The sequence below is a fragment of the Centruroides vittatus genome, unplaced genomic scaffold (genome assembly GCF_030686945.1).
Source record: "Centruroides vittatus isolate TY-2023 unplaced genomic scaffold, ASM3068694v2 contig_426, whole genome shotgun sequence".
Lineage (NCBI taxonomy): Eukaryota > Metazoa > Arthropoda > Arachnida > Scorpiones > Buthidae > Centruroides > Centruroides vittatus.
Window position 1 is genome coordinate 1111135 of NW_027122232.1, and position 20620 is coordinate 1131754.

Below are 20620 nucleotides of genomic sequence, written 5' to 3' on the forward strand. Positions count from 1 at the left end.
ACCTATCTTAAGTAAACAGTCAGAAAATTTCCCTTGAAAATGCCACAAGTTATGTTATTTGAATATTAAATAAGTAAACATATCTTATGTAAACAATTCCCAAGTGAAACATTCCAATTTTCTCCCTGACGATCTTGTACACTTTATAAGTTATCAGTTGTATTTCCCTAACTGTTTCCTAACAACAATCAGTGCTTAGTTAATTTCCTGTTGTCAAATTTTACTATTGGAAGAAAGTTAAGTAAACAAAACTAACAAGAATGCAGAATTTTCTAGAAGTCCTGGAAGTGAAAGATAAAAAACAGTTGGTTCTTATCACATTTTAGCAGCAGTTTGATATTTGTATTGGGTTAATTAAAAAGTATGATCGGTTTTTCCTGTAAGATGGCTGTAGTAGTGCTTAGTCATATGGTGACAGTTGACATATCAGCATGCATTTAAAAAATAAAAAATTATCAAAATTGGTAATTTTTGTGTAGCTATTTTAATATTAAAGATAAAATAAAAAAAGGAAACATTTTTAGCATATTATGCTGTATTATTTCAAGAAAGATAAAAGAAAAGGATTTGTGCAGTGTATGGAAAAGGTGCTGTGACTGATCAAATATATCAAAAGTGGTTTGCAAAGTTTTGTGCTGGAGATTTTTTGATGGATGATGCTTCACTGTTGGGTAGACCAAGTTTAAGTTAATAGCAATCAAATTGAGACATTAATTGAGAACAATGAATGTTATATCATGAAGATAGCTAGCTGACATACTCAAAATATCCAAATCAAACCTTGAAAATCATTTGCATCAGCTTGGTTATGTTAATCACTTTGAAGTTTGGGTTCCACATACATGAAGCAAAAAAAAAAAAAAACCCTTGACTGTATTTCTGCATGTGATTCTCTACTTAAACATGACAAAAACATTCCATTTTTAAAACAAATCATGATAGGCAATAAAAAGTGGATACTTTACAATATTGTAGAATGGAAAAGATTGTGCAGCAAGCAAAATGAACCATTAATAACCACACTAAAGGCCAGTCAGAATTCACACAATAATGATGGTGATGATGAGGTAAATGATGAGATTGAGTATCCTTCATTATGATAAAAAACCTAATGATTAATTCCGGCAAGTACTTCTTTCAATAAAAGCAACTGAAAGCAGCACTTGACAAAAAGCATCTAGAATTAGTCAACAGAAAATGTATAATCTTCTATCAAGACTGCATGTTTCATTGATGATCAGGCAAAACTTACATCTTGGCTGGGAAATTCTGATTCATCTGCTATATTCACCAGACACTGCACCTTTAGATTTTCATATGTTTTGGTCTTTACAAAATTCTCTTAATGGAAAATATTTAAATTCTGGAAGACTGTAAAAAGGCACCTGGAATGGTTCTTTGCTCAAAAAGATAAAAAGTTTTGGAAGGATAGAATTATAAAGTTGCTTGAAAAATAGCAGAAACTAGTGAAACAAAACAGTTAATACATTGTTCAAAAAAGTTATTGGTGAAAATGAAAAATCTCTCACTTATTTTTACTTAAAAACCAAATTAACTTTATGGTAACCCAATAGTTATGAATGAAGTAAGTATTATTCACCATATATAAAACAAATCAAGGAGCCATGACTTGTCAATAGAATGACAATTTATTGATGATTTAAAAAAAAAATTCCTATTATCATCTTGTAGCACTGAATCTTTGAGGTTCTATGCTGTAGAAACAATCTTTCTCCAACTGCTATCTGCTATAATGATTCTCCAGTTAAATATTCTTAATACCTTTAGGTCTTCTGCCTTCTCCAGCCATCTTTTTTATAGTTGTCTTTGGGATCAAATTCCTTCTATTGTTTGGGTATAGACAAATTTTGACAGCTAGCCTGGGTGCATTGTTTTAACATAATCCAGCAATCTAATTTGACTGGCTTTAAATTTTCTGTTATATATGTCACACTGTACAGTTGATATATTTCTGTGACATGCGAACAACAAGAAAGTAAGATGAAAAATACCTACAGCATTTTGAAAATACAAGTCTACAAAAAATGTTTGGTCCTGTCTAGAATAATGAATAGGGAAAAAATACATGCTTATATATGTCCAAATTTTACACTCATAGGACACTAACAAAAAGTAGGACAAGAAGGAGTTCTGATTTTATCTTATTTACAGACTTCAAATGGTGACAGTCAGAGAGAAAGCAAATTGTGTACTTATTTACAAGTCGCTAACAGAACCTGTAAATAAGTAAAATAAATCAATTTTAAATTGATAAAACTATTACTTAAAAAATGTTAAGTTAGGCTCTCAATTATTATTTACTGCATAGTTTTAATATTTGTACATTTTCAGTCATTAAAGTACAAAATTTCACAAACTTTGGAGCACCTGTATTATTCCATTTCTATAATATCTATAATAATTTTTTTCAAGAGTTCAATCAATTTGTTGTTTGTTTAAACACTATAAAATGGAATTGGCATTTGAATTGATAATACCAGAAAGTAGTATGTAATGAAATAAATAACATTCATATTTTATGAAATAAATTTTGTCTTCATAAAACTTAATGTAATGCATTAGAATATTCTACAAAGTTTTTTTTATGCTACGATACACAATGTGCTTACTTTCATGTTAAATATACATACAGTTAGTGAAAATTGAATTTTTTTTGCATGGATGTAAATTATAACAACAAACTGAAAATAAACCATGTAAGAAAAACTAGAATAAATATTCAATTTTGATAGCTATAACTTAAATTTATAATGTATACTTATAAATATCCAATTGGAAAATGTAGCATTTGATTTATATCATAGTTAATTTGTAAAAAAATTTTGGTTTTTCTGTTTTCATTAAATAAGATTTTAGTTTCAAAATTATTGATTCTGTTTAAGAAAAACATGTCAATAAAACAGAAAAAGGAATAGAAAATTTAATAAATATCTATGAATTATTGCAACTAGTTAAAAAAGATAACAAAAGAATAAATTTCCCATGTTTAAATTATGATAAAATTTCAAAATGTTTTCAAAAAGTAGAATTCTGAATAAGATAAATTTGCACAACACAGGTATAAACAAATTTATAATTTTATATAAAATTTTTGAACATGACTTTATATTCTCAAAATCTATGTATTCTTCCTAAAGTATAATATTTAATAAAATAAAATTGTTGCATTGTATCAAAATTAAGCATGCATAGCTTAAAAGGGCTGGCAGTTTTGGTCCAGACCTGGTTGGTTGCCAGTAGCCCCTTCCTGCCTGAGTTGGGTGTGTCGTTGCAGCTCTGTACCGTAAAAGTGTTGGCTGGTGATGCGGGTGCAACATAAGCCCATGCGGGAGGCATGTTATCTGCATTTTCTTGTATCAATTGAGCAAGTATTTCGGGGTTCTGTGCTACAATGTATGTTGACGGTGCTACAGAATTTGATGTTGAAGTTGGTGGTGGTGTAACAGTTCCTCCTCGATCAAAATAATGTCTTGAAGGCTAAAACAAAAAAATGTATATTATGGAATTGTAATTAATACATTTAATAAACGAATTTGAATATGTTGATATGATTTGAACTAAGGTAGCATTAATATAGGAAAATTTATTTTGAATTACAATTGTTTTTGTACAAAATTAGAGTAAATCTAAGCTTCCAAGAGAAATTTATATTTCTATACTCTGATCAATAAAATGAATTACAGAATATCAGATATTTTATAGGACAGAACTGTCATTAGTTTTATATAAAAGTATTAACGAGTAGGTTTTTATTATTTAATTTTTTAATGCATTGGAAATCAATATTTAAACAGAAATTTAGAAGTCAATTAAAATTTTCTATTTAATACCATATATATTTTTTTTTCAAATTTACATTGTATTTTAGCATTACTATATCAAAAATCAAGGTATTTCAATTTTCCCTCAATTAAATATATATTAGAGTAAACAGTATAGTTATTAGCCACCAGAGAGTAATTGGCCATTTCAAATTTAAACCTGTTTAATAGGAGTTCTATAAAAGCTATTCTGGAAATATTGCATTGATGTATTCACCTGTTCTGGCATAGAATTTTTTAAATAAAAATTTCCTGTAACTGTATGCCCAATGCCAAATGGACAATAACTGTACCACTTACCCTATCATATAATTCCATAAAAATCATTTTAAATGTTTTTACTAATATAATTCTTGATATATCTATAATTAACAACACTTTTTATAATTTAGTACTATTTCTAATAATTTAGTACTATTTCTAAGATATTTTTAAATCTTAGTAAATTTATATAAATTCTAATAGCTCAAATGTAAAACATCAAATAAAGTAATGTAAATCTTTAAAAATCATAACTTATATATTGAAATAAAGGATTCTTACTTTTGGGGGTGGTTCGTCAGATCCTGAAGATCCTAAAAATAATATTGAATACTTAAGTAAAGTTATTTTAAATAATAAATACAGCATGTGTGTAGTCATGGTGAGTTTCAAATTGTTATAACATTGGAAAGACTTGAGACAGATTCCAAATTGAAGAGCAACTCTCAAAAGTTTTTTAAATGATGTTTGTTGTAAACAGGGCAACTCACCAGGCTATGCCAAAAATGTATTAGTTATGATGATGACTGTCTGTTAAACACTATGCATTCTTTGCCAAATTTGAATCTAACTCTTGTGAATCTTTCAGCAAGGACAGTGATCATTTGCACTTTTCCAACGTTATTTGAAAAATCATTTATGATATTTCCACAGATGATAGATTGAACAGCATGGCCACCATGCTCTCCTTATTTCACAACTTTGGACTTATATTGGCAAATAATGTACAGCATGTGCTTTAATATTATTATACACTTGAATCAATGATCACAGAATCTTTCTTCTTTCATCATACTTGATATTCTTGTTCATATATGGGGAAAAAATAAAGCACCAACTAAAAGTCTGCAAAAAAATCACTGGAGCTCACATTGAATTCTATTAAACATGTTAAGAATTTTGAGAGTTTCTCTTTAATTTAGTGCATATTTGATGTCTGTATTATATTTGTTTACAAAAATGTAGCAATTTGAAACATCACAATTTTATGGATACACTATATATAGTTTTCACATTTCATTTTTTCTGATCTCGAATAAAAGAGAAGAAAATAAAAAAAACCCACCCCAAGACATTGCTTGAACACGTCGATTATCTCTTCTCATTACATCTTCCATTTGTCTTCTTTCTTCTTCTAATATTTCTCTATAAAAATATATTTTTATATTTAAGTATAATAGCTATTAACTATATTACTTTTTAAATCAGAAAAAGTTTTATATATAGATATATTGCAAACAGTATATCAGACAATTTGTGTGTGTGTGTGTGTGTGTGTGTGTGTGTGTGTGTGTGTGTGTAAAATACTTGTGTGATAATAACATAAGTTTGTAAGTATATTGATGATCCTATATTATTTATTGAACAAATTGAACTACAGTAAAACTTTTCTAACTGAAACATCTGTAACTTAAATATTTCTTTAACTCAAAAAAAATGAAGCACTTGGTATGTCACAATGGAATAGCATAGGGATTTAATGTCTTCAACTTGAATTTCCTTAACTCCAATTTTCTCCAAGTTGAAGTTCAATTTCCCTGACTTGAGTTTTATAATATTTATTCTATCTATAAAAGTGATCCTAATTATTGGATTTTCAATTTTCAGACAGTTAGTTGTATCTACTGTCATCCATTTGCAGACAACATTCCAATCCAAAGCAAGAGGACCTCTCACTTTATCTCAACAGGATGTACTGTACCTGCAAAACCATTCAATTCTAGTTACACTGAACATTTTGCTGAAAGGAGTTACATGAGCTGTTTAAAACAAAAACTATCAAAAGATTCTTTATACAATGTAAGAGGTAAAAATACAAATCTATTCAGAATTCAGAAATTTTTCACTGTTGTTCTCTAACTTGAATCATCTGTAACTTGGAAGTTTTTCCTGCCCCTTAAAACTTTGAGTTAGAGAAGTTTTACTGTATATTCTTTTTTTTTAAATGAGACAATTACAAAATTAACATATGTTAAGTCTAATTATTTGAATAAACTAATAGATGTACAAATTATATCCAGTATGAAATAACACTTCATAATAGATACAAAGCAACATTTTCATTCTTACTTTTTGACTACTATGGCTGAATGTCAAATAAAATTCTGAAAAATTTAACTCAAAGCAATTTTAAAATTTGCTTATCCACTAAAACTATAAAATTTAGCAATGAGTTGCCATAACTTTCCTGGCAAAAAAAAATTAAAATTGTGGTGGTGCCATCTGTTATGCTACTTTTTTTTAAAACTTCTCTAAAATGGCAAAAAACTTAATTTTGAGGGTAGAGATGATTTTTATAAAAATTTTAAATGCTAATAATGAGTAAAATCTTCATTAAGTCCAAACCTAGTCAAGATACAACACATGTTAATATACAAACCTCTCTACAAAATTTCAGAAATTTTCAACAAAAGAGACGAATTATTAAGCTTCAAAGTGGATGAACAAAATCATACTCCCAGCACTCACTAACATCCATACACAGAAAATTCCCCAAAATTGTTTGAATTTCACATTTCAAGGTCCTGAGTCCAAAACTGTAAAAAATCTTGGGGGATCATTTTTTGACCAATCACCGTATTTTCCCTCTATCATACGAAGGCTATTTTTTAAATAAGGTCCGTTTTTTTAATAAGAAGAAAAATACTGTAAATATCGTTAAAATATATTTTTTTTCCATATTCTACATACTTTTATCTACTTTTCTACATAATTTCCATTTTGTTTAAACATTTGTCATACCGCTCAACAATTTTTTGAATTCCGACTTCAAAGAAATCTGCCGCCTGTCAAGAAGCCCAATCCACGACTGCAGTTTTCACTTCTTCTTCGTCGTTGAAATGTTGACCACCAAGGAACTCCTTTAAGTATCGAAACAAGTGAAAATCACTGGATGCAAGGTCTGGACTGTGTGGATGATTGTATCGAGTCAAAACGATAAAGCACTGTTTAATCTTTTTGTTTTGTGATCGTCAGAAAGCAGTCTTGGAACGCACCGAGAAAACAATTTTCGATAATTCAGTTTCTCCGAAACAATGGTATACAAAACTGATCTTGAAATCTGTGGAAATTCAATTGATAACATTGAAATCGTGAATCGTCGGTCCTCTCGAATTTTGTTATCCACATCATGAATCAAATCTTCAGAAATCAGAGAAAGTCGACCAGGGCGTGGCTCATCATGCACATTAACTCGCTCATCCTTGAACATTCTTACCCGTTTTCGAACTTTACTGTCACTCAAAGCATTATCACCGTAAACTTCACAAATCTGACGGTAAATTTCCGCTGCTGCCAAGTTTCTTGAATTCAAGAATCGAATAACAGATCGTATCTCAGTCGGCGGGAGACTCAATTTTCTTAAACATTTTAAACTTCTACAGCTCAGCATACAGACAGACGATATGGCTGCAAATGGTGTCAAAACGCGCGCCAAGCTTGCTTGGAGCAGAAGCACATGCATACTGCCGTGATTGCACATTATTCTCACTTTCATTGACAAACAGACCTTATTTAAAAAATAGCCCTTGTATATAACAGCTGGAAAAGTAATATGAGTTAGAAAGGAGAGAGGAAGGGGAAAAAAAATCTCCAATGCTTTCAAAGCTTTAGGAATCAAAACTTGTATTGGAAACACATTTTTTGAGACCACTCTGTCCCAAATATTATAAAAAAGGCAATTCAAACAAGAATATCTAACATTTTCTCACTGAATGTCTTTAATAAGTTCAAATTTTTAAATAAACCAAAACTTTCTAATTTAAATAAGTATATGTAAAAATACCAGTTTTAACATGTAAATATCAAGTGACATATACTGTAGTTATTTAAAATCATTATCAAATATATTGTCAACAATATATCATTGTCTTTTTAGAGATAAAACAAATTTTTGTTTTTAGTGGATAACTATTTTATAATTTTAAATTTAAATTAAATTTAGTTTAGCCATACATTATAATGTATGGCTAAACTAAATTTGTATTTTACACAGTTTAAATGTGAGGTAATGATAAAGAATACACTAAATTTCAGGACAGTTTGCCACCTATTGGAAAATGGTAAGACTTGTGCTGAATGTGAATTGTTACTATCCTCTTTCCATATCTTGTAAGTTTGGGTTTGCTCAGCTCAATCACCTAATGTTCAGTAATGCTTTGTGAAGGCAAGTTTTGGAGGTGTCTATCAGGTCAGTCCATAAGTTCATGCATATTTTATCTACAAAAAAAGCAGCAAAAAATTTTAATTAAATTTTATTTCAATCTATAACGTATTCACCATTATTTTGTACAATTTCTTGCCATCTTAATGGTAGCTTTTTAATCTAGTCTTCGTAAAATGATTTCGGTTTTGAATCAAAATATTCAGAAATAGCCTTTTTTACATTGTTCTCATCCTCAAAAGTTTTCCCTTTTAAAAAATTCTGCAAACTGCGAAAAAGATGATAATCACTGGGAGCAATATCTGGCGAATATGGTGGATGAGGTAAAATTTTCCAGTTGTAGCTTTCAAGTTTCTGTACAGTTATTTTTGCAGCAGGTTCTCTTGCAGCATTGTTATGCTGCAAGAGAACCTGCTTTCTGTTCACTAACGACGGTCAATTTTTTTTCAATTTTTCATTTAAATGCTCTAATTGCTCACAATACATTTGAGCTGTAATTGTTTTATTAGGTTCTAACAGCTCAAAGTGAATTACACCTGACATATCCCACCAAACAGACAAAAGAATTTTTTTTTGGATGCAACCCACCTTTTGCAGTTGGTTTTGGCTGCTTGTCGCGATCCATCCATTGTCTTTTTCTCATCACATTATTATAGAGGATCCATTTTTTGTCTCCAGTAACCAGCATACCAAGAAAAGGTTCTAAAGCAATACGGGATAAAAGAGACGTGCAAATGTTTACACGTTGTTGTCAGTTAGCTATTGACAGTTCATGTGGTATCCATTTTCCTAGCTTTGAAACTTTTCCGATTTGTTGTAGGTGTCTATGAACAGTTCCATGGGATAAATTTAAAATGTTCCACAATTTCATCAACTGTTAAAAATGGTTCTGCTTCAACTAATGCAGAGAGAGCATCATCATCAAAGTCAACGGGTCTTCCAGTACGAGCCTTATCCTCCACACTAAAATCATTGTTTGTAAATCTTTCAAACCACTTCTGCGCAGTCCTTGCACTAACTACAATTTGATTATGTACAGTATTTATTTTTTTGGCTGCATTTGTAGCATTCTCACCACTTAAAAATAAAAAGTATAAAACATGTCTTTTATATTCATCGGTTACTTCCATTTTAATGAAAATAAACAACTGAAATGTTCACAATTCTGAACAGTATTATATGAATGAGATCCAATTTAACACTTCAGTGTAAAAATTATCACATTAGACTGACATGTTTAACAGCAAAACAAGATTTTTCTCAAGGTCATAAAAATGCACATGGACTTATGGACTGACCTGATACTATATAAAGTTGAAAAAATGGGCAGTCTTTTTCTGTCATGGTATGCCAAAAACAGCCACTAGGTGCACCCTTAGCAATTATTTAAATTATCTTAAATTAACAATATAAATTATTTTATATTTTTACAGTATAATACTCAGTATATTATTATTTTTATTTGTAATTTAGTATGCCCTAATGCCTGCATCGGGCCTTTCGACTTGTGTAAACATAAAGTACAAACAACACAGCAACAACAAATTTTACTTTAAAGAAAAGTACCAAAAAAATTCAAGAAATGTTAGTGTTACTTTAGAGAGACACTACAGTGATCTTCAAGACAAAATATTAATGGTTTGATTGATTTCACAAAAAATGGGTTGGTTGAAGACAATGAAAAAAAACTGGATGCCTCCTCAACAACAAAAAACATCAAAAATGTCAAAAAAGTCAGTCAAATGATTAATCAAACAGATCATTGAGTATTCAGGAAATTTCTGATGATCTGAACATCTCATACAGTTCAGTTCAAAGCATTTTAACTACATTTGAACATAAGATGAGTGAGTGTGAGTATGAACTTTATCCCACACATTTGAACTTCCGAACAGAAAGAAGAGCATTTCTTAATTTCATTGGAGTTAAATGATTGTTTTGCTCCAGATGAGAACTTTTTAAGAAGTGTCATCACAGAAAATGAGTCATGGCTGTATAGTTGCAATCCTGAGGCCAGGATTCAGAGTTCTCATTGGAAATTGCTGTCTTCTCCCCAGGCAAAAAAAAAGGTCGTCAATGAAGGTCCAACATCCAAGTGATGATCATTGTTTCAATCCAGAAGTTGTTGTTCAAGTGGAATTTGTACCTAAAGAAATGCTATAAAGTAGTAGTGAACAATTTGCACAGAAAAAGACAAAAGAAATGAGTAAAAAGTTTCATTTGCTATCGTGACAATGTTTCCTGCCACTCATACTTGTCATGAAGCAATTTTTGTCTGATAAAAGCATTACTGTGTGTGCCATCCATTGTATTCAAACAAGAATATCTATTCACCAGACTTGGCATCAAGCGACTTCTGCTTCTTCCCCAAAGTTAAAGTAGACAATAAAGGGAAAGCATTTCCAGACATTCTGAAATTGTAGCAGCCACAACAGCCAAATTAAAAGCACTAACAAAGAAAGACTTTCAGTAGTGTTTTGAGAAGTGTTGCAAGTAGAGGCACGGGTGTCCGCAGAAAATTCTACAAGGGAAGGCAAAGCATGGAAACAAATAATTTCATCAATAAATTTTTATTTAATTGTTTAATTTTTTTGGATTTTTTTCACAAACAGATAAAAGAATACAGTATTACATCAATGAAAAAAGACAGACAAAGTGTCCCAATGACTGAGGGTATAAGGTTACATATATCATTCATTTTTATAATTATAATATGTGGAATTCTTAATTAATCTGAGGAAATGCCCCATTTGTCCCCTCTGTGGATACCTATAAGCAGAGGAGACTATTTTGGAGAGGAGAATTAACTGCAAGTTTCATGTAGTCATTATTTTCTTTTTTTCCAATTTTAACAATTTTTTTGATCACCTCTCATATATATTAACTATTAAAATTATTTAATTACTACTTTTAAATTTGAGTTTTAAGAAATAAGGAAATTTAAAAACTAAAATGATTTATGTTTACTTTAGTTCTTAATTGTTATATTAATTTTTCATTTCTTAAGACTAATAAATTATTAAATACCTCAATACATGTTTGATTTCCTTAAAACTAGGACGTTTAGATGGCTCATATGACCAACACTGTGACATTAAACTATATAATCGTGGTGGACAATGAGAGGGTAAAGGTAGCCGTTCACCATTTTCAATTCTTCCAATTACATCATTATTTTTCACACCTTGGAATGGTTTTACACCCATCATCAGAATTTCCCACATACAGACACCTTTAAAAATATATATTAAATAATATTTATATGATAATTTTGTTGGTAATTTGTTTACAAATTTAATTAAAGAAGTTTAGGAGTTTTCAGGTGAAAGTACTTAAAATCAAAACATTAAACAAAATGATATAAATAAAAATGAAATTTAGTAACACCTTCATCTCATAATAAGTGATATACATCTCATTAGTCTTAATAATATATACAACTGATTCAATATTGCCAACAGATCTGCTGGATTATTTATTGAGCTAGCTAGATAACCCAACAAATAATTCAATAATTGTTTAGAATTATTTGCAGAATTACTCATATCTCAATTAAACCTAATCATAAAGAAAATTTAACATAATTAATGGATAATTCTAATTTTTATATAATTACTTTGGATATTGTTCTGATATTTGTAAAAGAACTATGCCATCCCTTTCATATGAATCCAATTATTACCTAGATTATTAATAAAACATTTTAAAATTAAGTAAAATCCAGAGAAACTGGAAAATTTGTTATTGTAACAGTTATAATAATATTAGTAGTAAAGATTGATACTCCTTCCTACTGTGATACTCAGTTCAAAAAGCTAGACAATAAAAGAAATTATAAACAAGTACCCTGTAGATAATTTGAAATGTTTTTCTGGAAAATAATGCTATAAAGTCATGAGTTAGATAATGAACAAATCTCTCAATATCTCAAAAAATTATATGATTGCAAGTGGTTGATTTCTCAGCAATTATAAACAGATTTTACAATTTTTCAACAATGTGTTTTAAACATTGTAAAATTTGTTTTTTAATTAAGTTAAAGATCATAGATACATCAAATTACAATATGCTTTGTGCTTAGTTTCAATTTGCAGAAAAACTAACAGAAACAAAAACCAAAAGAAAATTTCTATTTATGCATTAATTCTGTTTTCCAAAAATTCTGCATTTTTTTTCTAAAAAAATGGAGAATGTCCATTTATAAAAAACAAATTCAAATAATGTCTATTGTTGGTTTTCAAGAGAGATTTTGTTGTGGTTTACAACAATATTCTCACTGGTTACATACAGGGTATTATACAACTCCTTTCCAAAAGTTTAGAAACACCTCAATCAACAATCAACTGCCTGTATAACATTAAGAATATAAGCTTTTAATGTTAGTTTTATTGAAATTATATGCATGCTTTATTAAAATTTTCATAGCATTTCTCTTGAAATAATTTCACTTAGAGCTATTGGTATAATCTAGGTTGAGTTCATGTTTCAAAAGTATAGAAACACTGGTAATTAGTGCAAAAGTTTAGAAACATGAGAATAAAACATTAAGTATTCAAGCAAAAGTGTGATATTAAAACAAGAAATGCATATGTCCATACCTATAAATTCATTTTAAAAATGGAAAAAGGTACTGAATTATTCCTTAAAGAAAGAAAAAAAGAAAAAATATTGTGGGTTTATGAGAGGAAGGATTGATAAGCACATTCTCTTATCTGACTACTTCTAAAAACATGTTAAAAAGTTTCTGTTAATGAAACAAGTAGCATATTTTTATTTTATGTTTTGTTGTTTTGTAAAAGAATATCATCAATATGAACATCAAAGTTAAAAAATTTATTTAAATTTATTTAGAGTTATTTAAATCTATAGTAGAATGCAAGTAACCTTTGGTACCTTTTTGATTTTTTAACTAAATATGCCTAATCTAACTGTATGAGTACTTCCATATCTATATCATTTTGCATATATATATATCCAAAGATATAATTTATGTTATTTAAAAATTTTTTAAAATATATTTCAAGGAATACAATATAAAATCAAGCATTTATTACCAAACATCCATACATCACTTGCTGTAGTGAAACGGCGAAAATTAATAGATTCGGGTGCCATCCACTTAATTGGTAATTTTCCTTTTGAAGCTTTATAATAAGATTGATCTTCTACCCATCTTGATAATCCAAAATCACCCAATTTAACACAGTCATGAGCAGAAACAAGAACATTACGTGCTGCAATATCCCTAATAAAATGCAATAATCATTTTTGTATAATATAAGCTAAATAAAATTATCATTATTATTTATCTATTTATCTTTAAGCATAACTAATATTAACAGTGTTATTAATTTAATCCTATATTTATAATAGTAATATTAATATTAAATATATCTTAATAATGAAATATTAATGTTAAAACTTTAACGGCAATTGTAAAAAATTATTATTATTATTGATCCTAAAATTTTTAATTGTGCACTTATCATTAATAAAAACTGCTACCATTATCTGTAATTAAATTAGTAATAAACAAAATTCATATTATAACAATAACAGCAAAAACTAAAAGTCCATTAAAACAGTTCTAATCATCAATATTTTACCGATAAGGATGTACTATGCATGTCCAACCCTCTTCAGAACTTCTATTCAACTTTATAGCAATTGGAAATGGAGCATTATTCTCCTCAAAGATAACTTTCAAAAAATTTTTAAAAATCCAATGACAAGCTGCTTAACTTTCCTGGTAACATTTAGTGGTGCCATATGTTATGATACTTAATTTAAAATATAAAAAGTTTTTTAATAATTATAAAATGGCAAAAAACTTTATTTTGAGGGTAGAGATGGGTTTTATAAAAAAATTGTAAATGCTAATAACAAGTAAAATTGACATTAAGTCCAACTCACTCAAGATATGACCTTTGGCCACCAAAATTTAATAGCACCAATCTCTCTAATAAACAATCCTACCTGAAAAATTTCAGAAATTTTCAATGAAAGGCACAGACTTTATTAAGCTTTAAAGAGGGTGAAAAATCTGTGCTTCATACTACCATACACAGAGGAAAAACGCCCAAATTGTTTTGTATTTCTTGATGTTTCACGGTCCCTAGTTCAAAAATGTAAAAATCTTGGGGGGGCCATTTTTTTGACTGATTGCCATACTTTCCCTCTGTTATATATGAAAGAGTTGAGAAAGTAATACTCTACAAATAGATTGTTATTTTATGTCTATCTGTATAGCATTACATAAGATATCATTTTATCTCATTTAGCTTTAATTGAATTTTCCTGATATAAAAATAAAATCACATTTACTCTTAGTCTGTCAAAGAAAGAAATTGTTTGGTTCATGAATTCTGTTTATAAATAGCATCAGAATAAAACTATTCCATATGAGAAATCTAATAAACAGAGCTATCTTCCCAAATAATAAAACATATGCAAATTTCTTACCCACTACATTCTAGATTGTCTGATGCTATATAATTAAACTTACTAACAAAGACCTTTGTAAACAACTAAATTTTCCTATTTCAATGGCTCCTTATTTATAAATTTTATCTTTTACATGTATTAGAAAATGATCAATACATATTTAAATGAGATAAACCTATTCCAATTAATAAAACTGAATTAATAGACATGACATTATTTGAGTTAACAAAAACTTCTTAGAACTACTTTTACAATTGATATTGCAAATTCCACTATGTCAAAATCATAAATAAAAAAAAAAAATTCAAAATTAGAAACAAAAATTTGATGAATCTGGCAGAAAAAATAAGTTTGTCATAAATGTATGATTATAGACAATATTTCGGTCATCATTGTTTTAATTATGAAAGATTTATCTTAATATCAGTACTGGTTTAAGGATTTTAATTTCATTGTAAATAAATGCATATAAACTTTAAAAATATTATCCCAATGCTTAAGCATATGACTATTACATTTTTAAGAAAGCTTTCACTTAAAATAAAACAACATTGTTTACATTTTACAGTTAAATTTCCTTTAATTTTTGTCTCTCTCAATAGGTAATTTTTTTCTATAAACTGATATAAAATGAAAAAAACAACAGTTATTGAGATCTTTGTATCTGTTTAGAAACTGTAATATCAATTTAATGATATTATGCAATTTATCCAAGAATCTTATATTACAAAATAGTTAGAGAGACAGCAAACAGTTCCTAAAAACTTTGAGAAGTATCTGGATATATAAATATTTCAGCTTGTTTCATTTGTATTTTGTATCAAATTCTTCATGAGAGTGAATTGTAATGTTGATTAATTTTTATTACTTAAATATTAAATTACTTAATCTATAAAATATTGTTATAAAAAATATTTGTATTTTAATCAACTTTGTTAGAAAAACAAGTATTTCTTAAAGAAATTTTTCAGAATTGTGTTATTATTTATAAGTTTTATTTCAGATTTAAAAATATAATCTTATAGAAGCATCCTCAAAGAAATTATGATGACTGCTCTGTTACAATAAATCCCATTAAAAACATGAAAATAAAAATAACGAATTACAAAGTACTTTATAAAAGTATGAAAATCATGGTAAAACAGACGCTCAATGGATCTAAGGAAATTTGGAGTGATAAAACTTTTGTAAAAGATGGGCCTAATGAATGGTATACCTATGCAACTCTAGTTTAAATCAACAGAGAGGAATCTGAAATAAAAGATCTAGGGGTTTGAAATGCCATTAAAATATTCACAAATATAATGTAGTTTCAGGGTAATGAATGCAATTGAGGAGCAGGAGGACAAGCAACAAACACGCAATATTGTAATCTTCCTTATATCAAAAATAGCAAAGTTTAATTAAAGTTATATTTTGTTAAGAGTAACTTAGATTTTATGCAGAATGAAGTCAGAAGTTATAACCATATAGGCAGACCATTGTCAATAAGAAACTAAATATTAGCATAAAACAGGAAACAGACTTTAAAATAAGATATTGATTTACAGTTGTGTCAAAGCATCCCTCAAACCTGATACATTATAAAATTACAAGCCAACCAATGCCGTATGTCATGGGGCTAGATAATAACTATAATACTAATAAATTATGAAACAATTTGGCATTAGGCATTACGAGACATTCTAAATTAGTCTCTCTCTCATTAATAATTTGTCATTTTCATATAAGACATAACAAATTATTGTTATAATTATTTTCATTTCATCATCCTTGACTGAAAAAAAAATATTTCAATATAAAATAGATTGGTTTACTCTACACTATTTTTAAGAAAATCTTTAGAGAACCCATTTGACCAAGATTCTGCATCATCTGAGGTAAACTGTAAAAGATTATTTTGTCAATAAAGACAAGAATAAAACCTAGTGCAGTACAATTTGTTTCATGAATCTAGACTGGGCAATGAATGCCAGAAATAGCTATAGATGTTTTGAAAAGAATTTATCCTGGTGACTTCTCATAATATAAATTTAATATTTTTTTAATTGTAATCATATGTTTACATTGGCTTTAAAAAATGCAGTTGTTAAGTAAAATTAAAAGTGCTTTATTGTATAATTTAGAAGCATTATGTTCAATAAATAGGTATAACCTAAAATAGAGTATATAATAGATTAAATCATTAAATATACTGGTTTTGAATGCATTAATGCAACAAAATCCAGTTTACTTAATGATTTACCAAACATTCTATGTAATCTGACTTTTTGATCTCTTAAAGGTATAATCATTCCTGAGATAATTGAGACTAGTATACATACTGTACATTCTTTGAATATATTTATTGCTAGTAATTGCTTCAAAATAGTTTATATTTTCTTATCTGTACACATTTTCATTTAATTGTTTATTAATTAAGTCAATTTTTGTAAACAAAATTCTTGTTATGCAATTATTAGATATTATCCTTAATTTATAAGTTTTGTAATTATTTCCAAGTTTTCATGCATGTAAGTTAATTATATATGGCCTTTTGTAAATTTGTTTTTAGCAACAGATTCTGCAATTATAATATTTATCTACCTACATATTAAATCAATCAATGCATGTATGTTAAAATTTTATATTTTAAAAACTAAAATACATACCTGTGTACAAACTTTCTACTTTCCAAATATGATAATGCAGTACTCAATTGATAAGCATATAATATTAGAATAGATAAATCTAACCTATGTTGATTATTTTGAAGATAAGCTCTCATCTACAAAAGAAAGAAAAATGCCATGTTAAATAATAATATATAAATTTATAAATTTCAGATATTTCATACAAAATTAAAATAATTAAAGTAACTATTAATTAAAGTAATTAACAAGGAGTCTTACTATCAAATTTAAATAAAAAATTGAAAACTAGTTCAATGAAGTAATTTAAATTTTTTGAGAGTAAATGGACACAATGGCAACAGAAATGTTGAAATTTGTGATGCAGGAAAGAGGAAATTATTTGTTGATCTTGAAACAATCATCAAATAACTTCATTAATAAGAAAAAAAAATTATTTATTTATGTGTTACTTATGTGTTAGCAGACTTGTTCAAATAATTACCATGCCTATGATTATAATTAATAGAGAGGTTGAGACGCAATTACAAATGTTAAAACTTGTATGGCAAGCAGAAGTACATGTTTGACATTTTAATTCCAAGTAAAAGACCTTGCGGCACTCGTTCACATCACCACGTGACTCAGTGAACGTCGCGCATTGACTCATGGGAAATTTGTTGAAAAAATGGCAGATACATTTAACATCAAGGGTTACCAGCAAAGGTAAATAAACAAATTAAACTGTTTAAAAGTATTTATAGGATGTTTAATAACACTGAATAATTATTTTTAATTAGTGTTGTGTCCCCTACCATACAATTGGACGATAGGACTACATCATACTTTTGTTGAGGGAAGTAGTAGCTTATGTAAGTTCGAAAGCAGCTCGAAAAAAATTAATTTATAAAAAATTTACAAATGTATTACACTGTTGATGGTAGAATATGCTGTGGAAGAACAAACTTACCTTAAGATAAGCTATTATGAAGACAAATATATGTAAATTCTATAAGCACTTCACATCACTTGCTAAAAAATTGAATAATTAAATAATTTCTGGATTAAAATCATCTGTTTCTTTACAATATTATTTGTAAATGCGTAAATAATCATTATCTTAATAAAATAGGCCATAATTTTAACCACAAACACAAAATGAAGAAGTTTAAGCTGATCGCATACTCGCCATTCTAGACATAGCAAATGCCATTATTGACCATATAGAATTGCCAGATGGCGGCGCTCGTCCGTCCACCGTTCATGTTTTGGGCTGAATATGTGCTTCTCAACCTCTCTAATAACTGATTAATATAAGTGAAATTAATAATTCTTATGTTCTCATGGTTTCATGAAGTTAAGTAATTAATTTTTCTTAACTAAATACATATAATTTTTTAACTCTTAAAAAAAGTTATAAAAGTATTGTAAACTCTGAACAATTATATACAAAGACCTGATAAACTATTATATATACTGTTTGACCTGCACTATTATAGATCATCTCACTTCAACTTAATTAAATTATAATTTAGAGATGAATGTAATAGATTTTAAAATTGATATTATAAATTATCTTTATCATTTCATAAAAGTAATATAAATCATTGATTAAACAATGTAGAGGATTCACAGAATACTGTAATTATAATTTGTAAGTTATTGACCTCTATTTTTATACTAATCACTATTTAAATTCATATTATATAACTAAATATTTTAGTTGATTTTTATACCTTAATATATAAAATAGTATAAAGCATACCTCTCCATGCTTGGCTAGCTCCATTACAATCCAAATAGGTGATTCTGAACATATTCCAATTAATTTGATAATATGAGGATGATCAAACTGTTGCATTATATCTAAGGGAAAAGAATTGCTATAAATTAATTGTAAAAATGAATGACTCAATTAGAAATAAAACAGAAACAAACATGCTTCTTCTAGAAATTTTTCACCAACAGATTCTTCACTTTCAACTTTACAGGTCTTGATAGCAACTGGTATAAACTGATCTTCCTGTAAAATTTCATCTTTCTTAATCATAAAATATTTTAAATTGTAATAATAATTCAAAAAAATATTATGATTAAGATATTAAACAATTCTGGCATTAAAAATACTGTATAAGTTATATCAGAAAACTAGCAGAAAATTTACTGTATAACAGAGTTTTCAGATTTTGAATGTTTTGTGAATCTAAAAATCTAAAATTTGATTCATTTTGGATATAAAATTTTTAATCTAGTTCTTTAATAGTGAGGTTGCAGCCGAAGTTTTCATCTCTAAAACGTGAATGTCGAATGCCTCTTACAAGATAGTGATGCTTGAAATTCACATTTTAGAGATAAAAACTTTGGATGCAACCCCACTAATATCTTATAAACATTCATTCTTGACACTATTGTTTATTTGTTTAGGCACTATTATATTGTTTAAGAATACACAACTATTGTTTATCTCATTTCTCCTCTTTTATGAGAAAAACTTGACACCAGAAAGCAACTTCTCAATCAACCTTTATTTCACAAAATGCATTAAATTATATACATATTAATTATGCTTTAATAAACTAAATACAGCAGAAACAGCTTTAAAAGGTTACTTTCGGGACACAGAAATCCTCTAAATAAAGGCAACTTTTTTATTATGATAGCAATTAATTTTCCTTTTTTTCTCTTAACTTTAAAAACATCTATTTATTTAAATTATTATACTTTGTACTTTGCTTTTTTTTCTAAAATTAGAGGTAATTAAATCTATTTAAGAATGAAATCTATGAAATAAAATAACTCAATATAGTTCACAATTAAAAAGTTTTATTGTATTAATAAGCATATACAGCATGTTTTTTAACAATTAATAAATCTACCAACCTAAATGAAGAGTAAGTGTTTCCTCTACAGAAAATAATCCAAATATTTCCAAACAAATTTTTTTATTTGAACGTTACTTAAGTTATGATATGTGGTAAGAGTTAGTTAATGAACACTTACTACATTTCTGCACAAATAAGAGCACAATCTTATAAATGAAAATCACTTTTTTTAAGGTTTTGAAACACATCCTGCTTTGCAGAGCATTCTCTTGTGTGTGTCAGTTGTGTTTGTCTTATAAAAACACTGGATTGCTGTGTCAATGTAAATTAAATGTAAATGTATAGATACAGCAACTATTCAGTGACATCTCTGTAGTAGTTGTTATTAAAATTAAAAATCCAAAATAAAAAAATGTTTCCAATAAATTAAAGTTCTTTTAAAAACTGAGTGTTTTAGGTACTGTACTTTGTGCAATATAG

General features: G+C 27.9%; 1 protein-coding gene across 1 annotated transcript in view; it reads right to left on the reverse strand.

Annotated features, from left to right (window-relative positions):
* Positions 1-20620, reverse strand: part of LOC136976879 (focal adhesion kinase 1-like) — a 128436-nt gene that overhangs the window by 18195 nt on the left and 89621 nt on the right. Inside the window, 8 exon segments of the mRNA XM_067272250.1 lie at positions 3304-3498; positions 4386-4417; positions 5170-5249; positions 11293-11497; positions 13320-13510; positions 17361-17476; positions 19084-19184; positions 19257-19341. Coding sequence (XP_067128351.1) covers positions 3304-3498; positions 4386-4417; positions 5170-5249; positions 11293-11497; positions 13320-13510; positions 17361-17476; positions 19084-19184; positions 19257-19341 — 1005 coding nt within the window.